This window comes from Selaginella moellendorffii, unplaced genomic scaffold (genome assembly GCF_000143415.4).
Source record: "Selaginella moellendorffii unplaced genomic scaffold, v1.0 SELMOscaffold_2, whole genome shotgun sequence".
Taxonomy (NCBI): domain Eukaryota; kingdom Viridiplantae; phylum Streptophyta; class Lycopodiopsida; order Selaginellales; family Selaginellaceae; genus Selaginella; species Selaginella moellendorffii.
Window position 1 is genome coordinate 2,998,703 of NW_003314263.1, and position 13,791 is coordinate 3,012,493.

Sequence of the window (13,791 nt, forward strand, 5' to 3'; positions counted from 1 at the left end):
TAAGGGCAATAGTTTCAAAGGTTTACTAGAAGCATGGTCTTTGAATGTACATTCGTCAAGATATAATTTTTATTGATTTTCCACAATTTACAACTCAACCCCGTGTCTCCACGAAATCACCGAAACTTTCCATTTTTTTACTTTCCAAAACTTTTCATTTTCCAAGCTTCAACCATTTGGGCCTGGGCTTGCTTCCTTTACCAACAGGAACTGTTTGTTGAGAGCTTGGTCGTGTTTCTTCCGGGGACGCTACTCGAGGAGGAGATCCCGCTGGTGGAGCTAAAACTTGGTCTTTGGATTCTTCATCCGAATGCTGTGAAGCGAGGACGATCTCCTTGAGATATGGCCCTTGGAAATCTGGAGGAAAAGAGATCCCTTAGAACCGCTGGAACTAAGTGCAAAGATACCCTTACCATTGTTGTAGGATAGATAAACAAGAGCTCCTGGAACTAAGCCAGCATCGTACATGGTAACATTGTAGTCCTTGAGGATTTGCTTGGGAGGCGTTGTGTCTGTCTTTCAAAGTGTAAGCTTCATGAACTAGAACAAAAAAAGAGTTTTGGGAGGAGAACTTACACAGATGGAACGGGATCTCTGGCTTTAGCAGCAATTTTTCCAGCATTGTAACAAGCTCCACAACCAGATCCAGAGGACTAAAATCGGCCTCAACGATGATGCTATCCGGGAACTGGACACGAAGTGTGGCCTGCGAGGGGAAAAGAATGTAAGTCGGGCGATCCATGGAGTGACAATTTCAGTACCTTAGCAAACTTGGATCTACGAGCTGCTGCCTCAGCGTCACGGATTTTTGCTGTCTTCAAGAATCTCTCTGGAAGGCAAAAGAAAAAACGCAAAAAGGAAACTTTGAGTGAAAGATCATATGGAAGAACCAACACGATCGAACCTGCCGACCTTCTCTTTTCTTGGACACCAATCGGGCATAATCTTCCGGAGTTAGCTCGTAGAATTCATCGCTCTCGGCCTCCTCTGCCCCATCAGAATCATACCCATCAAAATCGAAAACTCGGAAAGGACTTCTCTCGCCTTTGCCAGTCGCGTGCTGAATCGGGGCCTCCAACGCCGCGGGATTGACGAACACACGGAGATCTCTTCCAATCAAGCTTCTCACTGCCGCCTGTAAGAGAGGATTTTCAGGATTGGAGAGTTCACCAAACGATACAAACCAGCGATTGCTGCCAGGCGCCGGGCGAAGAATGCGCTTCACTCGCCATAAAACCTTATTAGGGTTCTTCCAAGAAAGGGCTATATATGGCAACGCTGACGTCACTGAAATGGGGGGAAAATTATTTCTAGGGTTCATGATCGCGTCGCGGGCGCTAGCTGGACGATCCACGATTGGATTGGAGAGGCGCATTGGAGTATTGGATTGGAGGTATGCCGCGCTTCTCCTTTTCAGCAGAGGATTCCAGGAGAGATCCAAGCGACCGAAGATTGGGGCAGGGATTCCCGTGAAGCCGCCATTGGCACCAAAGAAGCCGCTGGACGATTGGGACATCGAGAGTGATCCCGAGGGGGATTTTGAGCCGACTAGGAAATGCAAATCGCTGCTCAAGAAGAGGGGACGTTGGTCTTTGCATATGGCCAAAATTCTTGCTACATTCTCCTCAACGAGCCTCAACAATGCTATCAAGTGAGTGATTTTTCTTGCTCTTTGTTCCCTGCCATTTTTCTTTCCTTGTTTCTTTGGTTATTTGGTTCCGTTTTTTCTTCTCTTTTTACCTTTCCTTTTTGTTCTTTGTTTCGAAGATGGGGATGCTTACCGGACGAATGCTATGATGCTGTTAAGACGCTACAGGTAGTTTTTCTCCCTTCGATCATCACAATCTATCTAAAAAATGGTGTTTTTGGTCCTTTTTTCCAGAAGATGGAAGCCACTGGAGTTTTGGTTGGAAAGCGAAGGCTCTATAACTACTTGGGTGAGAGCTCATTCTTTCTTGCGATGGATGATAGATGTTCTTGTCTGAATGCAGCGGGTTTGCTTCACAATGCCAGCCCTTCTGTGGTGGAGTATGTTTTGCATAGTCTGCAACGCGAAGAGCCTGCCATCAAGAGAATTGGAGGAATTAGAGACAATGAGGTATGCATGAGGTCCTTTTGAAATCATTCTAAGCAAGAATGATTTTTCATAGATGGAAGAGTATACCATGAGCTTGTCTGACAAATGGTTTGATGGCCTCATGTCCGGAAACTTGAACATCCACAATGACATCCATTGTTTACCATACGAGATGTTTGACAGAGAAGTGAGTTTGTCTTTGTGATAAACACTTAAATACGTTTCTTTCGTGTTTCAGGAGCTCCGGTGGCTTATAAAGAACCTCAAGGGAAGGATTTACATGAGAGACAAGCTTCCAATGAAGGATCCGCTGTGGGAGCATCGATCAACGAAATGCGTCCGTGCTGAGAACCGCTTGAGACGTTTCTTACAAGATCTAGCCCGGAGAGATTACAGTGGTAAAGCTTACGACAAGGCACAAAAGGAGGAGGCAAAAACCGGTGTATGCAGACCATTTGTTCTCAACTGGAAGTAGCACGATGGTTAAAATGGTCGTCCAAAAACTCGCTGGATTCCATCGTTTCTAACATTCGTTTTCCTTGTAGAGGATTTATCTGGTTACCTTTCAGCAATGGATGGATCATTCCCATCGTCCGAGAGAGGAGGTACTCCTCAGGATTGAAGCGAGCGTCAAGGTGGAAATAGCTGCCATCAGGAAGAACAGAACCACAGGATCCCCATTTGCAACAATCGCTTCTTGAGGTGTGTGTTCCACTGGTTTTTAATCTCGTTGTCAGTTCGTCCAGGAATGTGCGATGCGATCACGGACCACTTGAAAGTGAAACACGCAAGAACGTAGAGAACGCAAGAATTTAGAGGTAAAACTCTACAAACTGTTACCGGTTTCGCAGGATTGAATGCAGCCAGATGTTGGGAAGCTCGTCTTGGGCTGTGATCCCGCCTCGTTTTATATCCGGCCGGAGATAGTTTGTCCATCGCAGCCTGCACCGCAACGATTGAGTCCTGCTCGCAAGATCCAGGAGAAACAAGATGTGAGAAATCGATTCACCCGGTTTCTCCGGTAGCGATTCTCGTGACCGTGTTTCCGAATGTAAGCGAGTGAGTCCCTCTTTGCTCCGGCGAGGAGGCCTCCCCATTGCAAAGCAAGGAGAAGTAAAGAGAGAGTTCTATAGACATTGTGATTGTCTATTTATTTGTATACATTCCAGTGGAAGAAGCCTGGAGTGTGAGGTAGATTGCTAGACTTCTCCCTTTGGTCAAAAGGTTTCTTTTGGATTCATCGCTTTAGAGTTATAGATCGTCGCGGCTTTCAAAAGCTTTTCTCCGTTCCAGAAGACCACGTTGTAGTGGTGGAATAAAGCGGGCGTAAGCCCGGGCGAGGCTCACCCGGCTAGAAGTGGTCAAGCCTGTCAACTCTGTATCGATCCACAGTCGAATCGATCGCTCCGGTCCACTTCAAGATCCCCCCAATCCTGCCTGGCAAGAAGCGCCGGCTGATCTCCCCAACCACGTCAGTACTTACATGTCTTGCCTCTCTTTGCAGTACGACAACGTCATGGCTGCCGTATATTTCTTAGTCAATACAGTTGCCAGCCATACAGTACCCAAGTACGAAGGACGTGCTAGAAAGATTGGACTCTTCGCCACCTTATTCTTTTGAAAGAAAGTAGGAACAAAGAATTACCTGGACATTTTGATCGTAATTAATCTTAAACTTACAGGGTCCAAAAGCCTAAATTCTGGTGAGAAAATGGAGCGCGCCCTCGCAAGAATGCGGCGCCGGCGGTGTCGATCGTGCTGGTTTCTTCCATATGATCTTTCACTCAAAGTTTCCTTTTTTTTTCCTTTTGCCTTCCAGAGAGATTCTTGAAGGCAGTAAAAATCCGTGACGCTGAGGCAGCAGCTCGTAGATCCAAGTTTGCTCTGAAATTGTCACTCCATGGATCGTCCGACTTACATTCTTTTCTCCTCGCAGGCCACAGTTCGTAGATAGCATCATCATTGAGGCCGATTTTAGTCCTCTAGATCTGGTTGTGGAGCTTGTTACAATGCTGGAAATTTGCTGCTAAAGCCAGAGATCCCGTTCCATCTGTGTAAGTCCTCCTCCCAAACAGCATGCAGCTTACACTTTGAAACACAGACACAACGCCTCCCAAGCAAATCGGACTACAATGTTACCATGTATGATGCTGGCTTAGATCTTGTTTATCTATCCTACAACAATGGTAAGGTCTCTTTGCACGAAGTTCGGTTCTAAGGGATCTCTTTTCCTCCAGATTTCCAAGGGCCATATCTTAAGGAGATCGTCCTCGCTTCACAGCATTCGGATGAAGAATCCAAAGACCAAGTTTTAGCTCCACCAGTGGGATCTCCTCCTCGAGTAGTGTCCCCGGAGGAAACACGACCAAGCTCTCGACAAACAGTTCCTCTTGGTAAAGGGAGCAAGCCCAGACCCAAATGGAAAATGAAAAGTTTGGGCAGTGGTTTCGTGGAAATGAGTTGTAAATTGTGGAAAATCAATGAAAATTATAACTTGACGAATGTACATTCAAAGATCATGCTTCTAAACTTACAATAATCCTTTATAAGTGAAGATATTATAGAACAACTACAAATAAATATCAAATGCCGGAGTTATTCCGGTACGTTCGGGATCTCAATGAAGAAGTTGAGAGGTTGTAGCAAATGTTACAGGCTGGGAGATTTTTTTTCAAAGCTTTGAAACTTTTTTATTGGACACACTGCAGAATCAAGTGGAGCAAAGCAAACAGATGAATCAAGAACGAAAAAAAGTATCTGTGTAACTTAACTCTCACGGACAGCGGCAGCAAAGTTCAGGCATGTTCTTGCGGAACGAGATCAGCAGCTGTAGAATCTGTAGCTGAACTCGCTTCAGAGCCCGTAACAGTGCCACTTTGATTTATAGCATCATGGAGGCACCAAAGATGGTGTGAACATAAAAACATAACTCACAACTGAAAGATTCTGAGTTGGAATGCTGCTCCAGGTCTTACTCTCATAATCCAGAAAAAAACAGCTTTTCCTTGTCCGGAATCACGAAGGTGCCTTCGTAAAAACAGATCGGAAGCATAGGATAGCGTCCCTCATTGAAATCACAGCTTGCCTCCTGAACAAGTCCATTTGATGCACAGTCCAACCTCATCAGGCTCATCTGGTCTTTTAGCAAAGCCACCATGAAAAACTGAGTTGCTATTGTTACCATCCATTTGTATATAGACCAGCAAAATTGAATAGGAGAATTGTCTCTGAAAGATGACCACTCAACAAACCATCTCATTTCTTCCATGTTGAAGCTCAAAATCCCCCACATACAGTCATGTTTGGCAGAAAAATAAGCGTTGCTGTTAGCCATCCCAACTCCATATTTGAGATGATACCAGCCAGGAAGGTAATCCACCGTGTCCCACACTCCCGATCTTGAGTGATATACATGCAATTGCTTTGCTATATCTCCCGCTATACAAATCCAGTAACGCTACGGTTCCAATACCAGGGCACAATGAATATTCGGGGATATATCCAGGGGCGGCACCTTGAGAGCTCGGGTGAGCGGATTGAGAGCAACATAGTCACGGCCCATCTTTCCAAACAGCAATCCACCACAAGCCTTGACAACCCTGATGTGACCGTAGACATCCTGACGGACCCAATCCTTCTGTGCTTCAGATCCAGCAACGAACGGGTTGCAGCTATAGAGTTTATCACCATTTTGAGTTATACCCAAGACACGAGGGGGGCAAATCTGCTTGTTTATAGAGTGGTGTGCTGAATGGAACTTTGCAAATCTTGGTGAGTCTATGAGATTGCACACGACCCTGATGCGGCAGTGCAAAACAACTGCTGGCAAGCGCTTCAACACCTCCTCTTCAACTATGTGCACCAAGATGTCCATACCTACCATTAAAGAAAAGGCTTCTGCTGATCCTAGGTATTTTGCAGTTTAAAAAACGTTCACGTACAAAAAGCTGCATTCCGTCCTCCACGAAGCATAATCAGAGGACTCGCATCGTCTCTAACAGGCCTAGAAACAAATTGTCTTTCCACAACACCTGATCATCACTAAAGCTCTCTAGCGAGTCAGGTTTTACTGGAAGCGGTGCGTTGGTTCTGGTGAAACTGCCAACGAAAGCAGTGGAGAATCCATTCAAGTTATCCTGGCAAAGGAGGTCCAGCTTGCAGAGAAATCACTTCTATGACACAACAACCAAGAATCTACTTGAGACAACCAATAGCCGCTGTCCAGCAACGCCTCGAATTCCTCTCGAAACTTAAGCAGCTGCTCTCCGCGCATCCAGATGGAATTCGCGCTGCTTCCTGTTGCAACAATTTTAATCAAGGACTTACTAGTCCTTTATTGTTGTGTCATTCGTTTGCCTCCGTTTGCTCCATTTGAATCTGCAATATACGCACCTGTGTCCAAGAAAAACATGTCAAAAGCTTTATCTCCCAGCTTGTACCATTTGCTGCAGCCTCTCAGCCTCTTCATTGAGATACGGCCTTACCGAAACAACTCTGGCACAACATTTTAAACCTTTAAAACACTGACGAGATTTGTTGTAAGATGACAGCCGCGTTTCGATTCAGAGCTCAACGACTTTTGAACAGCCACCATTGTTTCAGATCATGTATCTGTATCATGTATTTGCTTGAAACAAGTCCAAGATACCGGAAAGAAACGAACCCTGCCCTTCCCTACTCCTCTTGCAGTGAGCATTTTGCCGTTTTTCCTATGCTGAGTGAACTGGACAGCGGCAAGATCGTCAGTCAGGTTCTTGGCTTTCTTTTCAGACTTTGGAAGGCACAACCTCACACAGTGTTATCATTGTCTGGAAAGACTAACCTTCATACGCGTAAATTTTGCATATATAGCAGGATCCAGCAAAAGACAACGTGACTGAGACCAAACAAAGTTGTAAGATCTGGAAGATACGACTACCTGGAGGCCTTAACGAAAGCTTCAAATCGTGAAAGAGGGTCTAAATTACAATCGCGTTTTTAACAGAAAACAGAAACATTGAAGAGAGATGCCTTCATCTCTGCAATTTCTTGCTCCTTGTTTGACAGTTGGATCAGCATGACAGTTTCCTTGTGCCTGGAAGATGCGCGCTGTGAAAAGACAATCAGAAAACAAAGGAAAATACACAACTCTGCAACACCAAACTTGCAAACCTGGTCTTTCAAGGATGCTTAGAGAAATTATATATGGTCCAAGATCACCCGAGGATCTAATAAATTAGTAATAACAACATATAAAAACACAAACATATAAGATTATGTAAGCTGCAAGAGTTTTGGGAGGAGAACTTACATAGATGGAATGGGATCTTTGGCTTCAGCAGCAATTTTTACAGCATTGTCACAAGCTCCACAACCAAATCTAAAGGACTAAAATCGCAGGAACTGGACACGAAGTGTGGCCTGCGAGGAGAAAAGAATGTAAGTCGGACGATCCATGGAGTGACAATTTCAGTACCTTAGCAAACTTGGATCTACGAGCTGCTGCTTCAGCGTCACGGATTTTTGCTGTCTTCAAATCTCTCCCCATCAAAATTGAAAACTCGGAAAGGACTTCTCTCGCCTTTGCCAGTCGCGTGCTGAATCTGGGCCTCCGACGCCGCGGGCTCCGACGTATGTCTCTTAAGATAAACCCTAAAGGTCCAAAATCCAAAATCCCTATTAAACCCAAAAGGGTCCAAAATCCAAAATTCTGAGCGCCAATCCCTCGCAAGAATGCGGACGCCAGGGCATCGGTGAGCTCCTCCCCCACGGAGATCGCCGCTCCATCGCGGCAGCAGGGCACCGGCGAGCACGCGATCGTGTTGAATCACTACAGCAGCCGCGTGACGCAGCCCAAATCCCAGCTCTATGGCGTGGGGCTGCGCGACGAGAACATGGCCAAGGCGCAGGTCGGGATCTTCTCGGTGTGATACGAGGGCAACACTTGCAATATGCATTTGCTCAAGCTCTTCGAGGCTGTCAAGGAGGGAGCGGCATGGTGGGATTTCGATTCAACACCGTGGGCATCTCGATGGGGACCCCGAGGGGATGTGCTTTAGCTTGCAGTCGCGGGATTTTATAGCTGACCGTCATGGGTGGACAGTGGTACGATGCAAATGTCTCCATTCCAGGCTGCGAGGTGATCGACTATGCTCCCCTTTCTCTTTGTTGTTTCTTTTTGGTCTTCTCATTCTTCCTTTGTGCTTTAGATGCCAGGAACTCTCATTGCAATGGGAAGGCTGAATCGACCAAGCATTATGGAACTATCAAAGTAAGTTTTCTCTATCTTTTTGGTTTCTTTTGTTCGCACTTGCTGAAACTGTTGGTTCAGCCAGGAATCCTGAACGGGCATGCGTACAATATAGTGTCAGCTTTCCAGGTATTTCTGGTTCGTTTTGTTTCTCATGGTGGTCACGTAAATGAAGCTTATGCTGTGTTTTCATTGTCTTCTCGGTTTGTTTTTCTTAACGTACAGACAGCTACTGAGAATATGTTGGTGGTCACATTTCTGACCAGCAGCGACTGAACGTTTTGCAACATTCATGTCCAGGCGCTGGAGCTTATGGTGGAATGTACACGGCAAGTACCATTGAAGCCTTAGGCATGTAACGCTGTCCAGGTGAGCAGACCATGCTTGGGCATTCTCTGAGATATTCTGTGTACCTCTTCCATATACCCGTTTTAGGCATAGGCTGGGCATCCGGTTGAAGAGCGATGTGGAGTCTGGATGTTTCAATGTTTGACATTTGGCAGTATGATAAATTCTTTGTTGTTTCATTCCCCTTGCTGGCATTACTAGCTTTGTCCTTGTCAGCATCCAGCATTGTCTGCCTATTTGATTCTAGTTTTGCCTTTGTCGCCATTGTCACCTTTGGTTGTTATGCCACTAATTCCAACTTCACCCATGCCTTCATTGTCTTAGTTTTTGGGAAGAGTTTTGAGCAACAACTTTTTGAATATCTTCTTGCATGACTTATTTATATTGAGTTATTTGTGCAGTTAAAGGTGAAATTGAAAATGATGTTTTGTGCAGTTAAAGGTGAAATTGAAAATGATGTTTTGCACAGTTAAAGGTGAAATTGAAAATGATGTTAAGCGCAAGTGGAACATAAAGTTTAATATTACTAAATAAGTTGTTCAAGAAAATATTTAAGAAATTATCGTTTAAAGCTTTTTTTTAAGGATGATGATGATAATGTGGTTGAAATTGGTGGTGTGCAAAGCAGTGGATACTGAGGATGATGTGGTAGGTGAGGTTGAGGATGATATGGTGGGTGAGGCAAAGAATGTTGACAAGGGTGATAAGGTAGTAGTAGCAGCTGCAAAAGTATTTTGAAAATATCCTTCAAAGTTGAGAGGACATTGTTTGTAATGGGTTTTGATCAAAATGTCATATTTTGCTTTATAGTGAATTCAAAGATTTTTAATAAATTATATTTTCATTGTTATAGTTGGGTCCTAGCACTAGAAAGAATCACACAGATACTACACTATAGAAAGGCTACCTCACGTTTTTGGGTGACAAGAACTTTTCCAGTGAATGTCGAGTGAATGTCGCAGCTTTTTGAAGTCCTTTACCTGAAATAGCACAAAAGACTGGAACATTGAGAATGAAGCAGACCTTTAGATAGCCAACTTTGTTGGCGAGCAACACAATGGTGGGGAATCATCATTGGCAGGGGATCAAAGTTGCCACTACCCAGCGCCTTTACAAGGACAATGGCATGTCAAGTGACTCTCGTATCTTTCAGCTTCAAAAACTCTGTCAAGTGCTTTCCAGGCACTCTTGAGGAATGGAAAGTGTGATTCCAAGTCTTTAAATGGAATGGAAAATATGCATGTACAAAAGAAGTAAGTTCTATCGAGAAGAGACAAAGACCTGTATAAAGGACCCAAGGCTTCTCTGGCACTGGCCAGCTGTGTATATTCCGCCACAAGCTCACACGAATGCTGCAAATTTTCAGTCGCTGCTCGTCAGAAGTACGTTAAACAACACATTCTCGACAGAAAAAAGAACAAAAAATATGCCTGGTTGGTGGTAGCATTTGCAGCTACAAACAAAAAAATGATAACGATAAGAAAGAACTCACGTTGACAGTTCCTCCGTGATCGATTACCTCACCATCAACGTCGATGTATCCTCCTTGGAACACTCTTCCACCGGGAACGCTTGCACCTATATATGCATCAAAGATCAAACAAAGCTTCGAATGAGACATACGTGAGATACTTGCATTCCACCGCTGTATGCTCGTAAGCAGGCCAATGAACTTGAGTCCCAGAGAACAATGAGATCCAGAAGACCATCTGCAAACTGCTATGGACGTAAGAGAATGCGAAATCTTAAGTGTGACCTTGGACTCGGGGTTACCCCAAGGAACGTTTTGCCCTCCATCACTCTCCAGTTGACGAGGATACCAGTTAGGCGTAAGCCATGCGTAATTGCCTCTGCAAAAGGAGTGGCTCTATCTTGAAGCTAAAACACACCTCGACAAAAACGCGAAAAGCTCCATCATACTGCGTGATATTCACTGAGTTGGCCATCTCTCTCGCATGAAGCTGGTGAAACAGAGAAAGTTTTATGTCACGAGAAAACACCTTCTTTTGTGATCTCAATGCGAGCTGCTGGGAGTTAGTCTTCATTGATGAAAACGATCGATCTCTCCGGCCTCCCTAAAGAAAAACAAAGAAAAGTCCAGGAAAAGGAAATCACACTCAGCAAGAAGATCTACTTACATGATCGGCATCTCACAGTCCTCTTGCGCTGATTGCCTCCACAGCACCCCTTCTCTGTGAATCCATGAATGTCGGTGCTGATCCCATGGCCGTCATTTCAACACCCCCGAGGAGCTGAAAGACCGAGCAGGAGCTGTGCAGCTTACGTAGTTTGCTCGGAAGGACAAACTATCAATGCTTCACTTAATAGATCGGCAATAAATCGAATTTTCTCACCAGGATTTAGGGTTTTGGACCCTGTAGGTTTATGATTAATTACGATAAATACGTCCAGGTAATTCTTTGTTCCTACTTTCTTTCAAAAGAAAAAGGTGGCGAAGAGTCCAATCTCTCTAGCACGTCCTTCGTACTTGGGTACTGTATGGCTGGCAACTGTATTGACTAAGAAATATACGGCAGCCATGACGTTGTCGTACTGCAAAGTGAGGCAAGACATGTAAGCACTGACGGATCAGCCGGCGCTTCTTGCCAGGCAGGATATTGGGGGGATAAAGGGGGGCCAGAGGGTGGATCTTGGAGTGGACCGGAGCGATCGATTCGACTGTGGATCGACACAGAGGTGACAGGCTTGACCACTTCTAGCCGGGTGAGCCTCGCCTGGGCTTACGCCCGCTTTATTCCACCACTACAACGTGGTCTTCTGGAACGCGTCTAAAAGAGAAAATCTTATGAAAGCCGCGACGATCTATAACTCTAAAGCGATGAATCCAAAAGAAACCTTTTGACAAAAGGGAGAAGTCTAGCAATCTACCTCACACTCCAGGCTTCTTCCACTGGAATGTATACAAATAAATAGACAATCACAATGTCTATAGAACTCTCTCTTTACTTCTCCTTGCTTTGCAATGGGGAGGCCTCCTCGCCGGAGCAAAGAGGGACTCACTCGCTTACATTCGGAAACACGGTCACGAGAATCGCTACCGGAGAAACCGGGTGAATCGATTTCTCACATCTTGTTTCTCCTAGATCTTGCGAGCAGGACTCAATCGTTGCGGTGCAGGCTGCGATGGACAAACTATCTCCGGCCGGATATAAAACGAGGCGGGATCACAGCCCAAGAAGAGCTTCTCAACATCTAGCTGCATTCAATCCTGTGAAACCGGTAACAGTTTGTAGAGTTTTACCTCTAAATTCTGCGTTCTCTAAGTTCTTGCGTGTTTCACTTTCAGGTTGTCCGTGATCGCATCGCACATTCCTGGACGAACTGACAACGAGATTAAAAACCACTGGAACACACACCTCAAGAAGCAATTGTTGCAAATGGGGATCCTGTGGTTCTGTTCTTCACGTTTTCATATTACATTTATAAAGGATTACTGTAAGATTTAAATCAGACAAGTTTCTAATATGGGCAATAGTTTCAGAAGTTTACTAGAAGCATGATCTTTGAATGTACATTCGTCAACATATCAACCCAACTACAAATAAAATACTGAATGCCCGAGTTGTTCTGGTACGTCCAGAATCTCAATGAAGAGGCTGAGAGGTTGCAGCGAATGTTACAAGCTGGGAGATTTCTTTTCAAAGCTTTTGACATTTTTTTATTGGACACAGGTCCGTATACTGCAGAATGAAGTGGAGCAAAAGGAACGCAAACGGATGAATCAAGAACGAAAAAAAGTATCTGTGTAGCATAACTCTCACGGACAGTGGCAGCAAAGTTCAGGCATGTTCTTGCGGAACGAGATCAGCAGCTGTAGAATCTGTAGCTGAACTCGCTTCAGAGCCCGTAACAGTGCCACTTTGATTTATAGCATCATGGAGGCACCAAAGATGGTGTGAACATAAAAACATGTGAAAGATTCTGAGTTGGAATGCTGCTCCAGGTCTTACTCTCATAATCCAGAAAATAAAGCTTTTCCTCCGGAATCATGAAGGTGCCTTCGTAAAAACAGATTGGAGGGATAGGATATTGTTCCTCATTTAGCTTGCTTTAGCTTGCAGTCGCGGGATTTTATAGCTGATAGCATCGAGACCGTCATGGGTGGACAGTGGTACGATGCAAATGTCTCCATTCCAGGCTGCGAGGTGATCGACTATGCTCCCCTTTCTCTTTGTTGTTTCTTTTTGGTCTTCTCATTCTTCCTTTGTGCTTTAGATGCCAGGAACTCTCATTGCAATGGGAAGGCTGAATCAACCAAGCATTATGGAACTATCAAAGTAAGTTTTCTCTTTCTTTTTGGTTTCTTTTGTTCGCACTTGCTGAAACTGTTGATTCAGCCAGGAGTCCTGAACGGGCATGCGTACGATATAGTGTCAGCTTTCCAGGTATTTCTGGTTCGTTTTGTTTCTCATGGTGGTCACGTATATTGAGTTATTTGTGCAGTTAAAGGTGAAATTGAAAATGATGTTAAGTGCAAGTGGTCTAATGTAAATAAGTAATATTTAAGAAATTATTGTTTAAAGCTTTTTTTATGATGATAATGTGGTTGAAATTGGTGGTGTGCAAAGTAGTGCATACTGAGGATGATGTGGTGGGTGAGGCAAAGAATGTTGGCAAGGGTGATAAGGTAGTAGTAGCAGCTGCAAAAGTATTTTGAAAATATCCTTCAGAGTTGAGAGGACATTGTTTGTAATGGGTTTTGATCAAAATGTTATATTTTGTCTTATAGTGAAATTCAAAGATTTTTAATAAATCATATTTTCATTGTTATAGTTGGGTCCTAGCACTAGAAAGAATCACAAAGATGCTACACTATACAAAAGCTACCTCACGTTTTTGGGTGACAAGAACTTTTCCAGTGAATGTCGAGCGAATGTCACAGCTTTTTGAAATCCTTTACCTGAAATAGCACAAAAGACTGGGACATTGAGAATGAAGCAGACCTTTAGATAGCCAACTTTGTTGGCGAGCAACACAATGGTGGGGAATCATCATTGGCAGGGGATCAAAGTTGCCACTACCCAGCGCCTTTACAAGGACAATGGCATGTCAAGTGACTCTCGTATCTTTCAGCTTCAAAAACTCTGTCAAAGTGCTTTCCAGGCACTCTTGAGGA

At 44.4% G+C, this 13,791-nt stretch overlaps 3 protein-coding genes and 1 long non-coding RNA gene across 6 annotated transcripts; 1 reads left to right on the forward strand and 3 right to left on the reverse strand.

Annotated features, from left to right (window-relative positions):
• Positions 1-51: 51 nt before the first annotated feature.
• LOC9661350 (plant UBX domain-containing protein 1) lies at positions 52-1,232 on the reverse strand. Its single transcript, XM_024662896.1, has 7 exons — positions 1,185-1,232; positions 1,045-1,135; positions 913-987; positions 762-829; positions 577-706; positions 414-512; positions 52-357 (listed from the first exon to the last, which is right to left on the reverse strand). The coding sequence occupies exons 1-7, from the start codon at positions 1,230-1,232 to the stop codon at positions 155-157; spliced, it is 714 nt and encodes a 237-aa protein (XP_024518664.1). The 3' UTR covers positions 52-154.
• Positions 1,233-1,303: 71 nt separating this feature from the next.
• On the forward strand, positions 1,304-3,226 carry LOC112341882. Of its 2 annotated transcripts, XR_002990729.1 has the most exons (8): positions 1,304-1,651; positions 1,768-1,816; positions 1,883-1,937; positions 1,992-2,098; positions 2,151-2,264; positions 2,316-2,568; positions 2,623-2,895; positions 2,941-3,226. XR_002990729.1 is itself a non-coding variant. In XM_024662829.1 (7 exons), the coding sequence occupies exons 1-6, from the start codon at positions 1,320-1,322 to the stop codon at positions 2,550-2,552; spliced, it is 894 nt and encodes a 297-aa protein (XP_024518597.1). In that variant the 5' UTR covers positions 1,304-1,319; the 3' UTR covers positions 2,553-2,568; positions 2,623-3,226. The 2 variants fall into 2 exon arrangements, 1 of the variants encoding a protein (XP_024518597.1); XM_024662829.1 differs by having other exon boundaries at positions 2,623-3,226.
• LOC9643231 (transcription factor MYB106) lies at positions 2,781-3,199 on the reverse strand. Its single transcript, XM_024662893.1, has 2 exons — positions 2,918-3,199; positions 2,781-2,848 (listed from the first exon to the last, which is right to left on the reverse strand). Exons 1-2 carry the CDS (start codon positions 3,172-3,174, stop codon positions 2,839-2,841), a joined length of 267 nt encoding a protein of 88 aa, XP_024518661.1. The 5' UTR covers positions 3,175-3,199; the 3' UTR covers positions 2,781-2,838.
• An 8,347-nt stretch (positions 3,227-11,573) lies between the features above and the next one.
• On the reverse strand, positions 11,574-12,042 carry LOC112341762. 2 transcript variants are annotated; one of them, XR_002990662.1, is made up of 2 exons: positions 11,917-12,042; positions 11,574-11,867 (listed from the first exon to the last, which is right to left on the reverse strand). It is a non-coding gene; the product is annotated as an uncharacterized LOC112341762 (long non-coding RNA). The 2 variants fall into 2 exon arrangements; XR_002990663.1 differs by having other exon boundaries at positions 11,574-11,871.
• Positions 12,043-13,791: the final 1,749 nt, after the last annotated feature.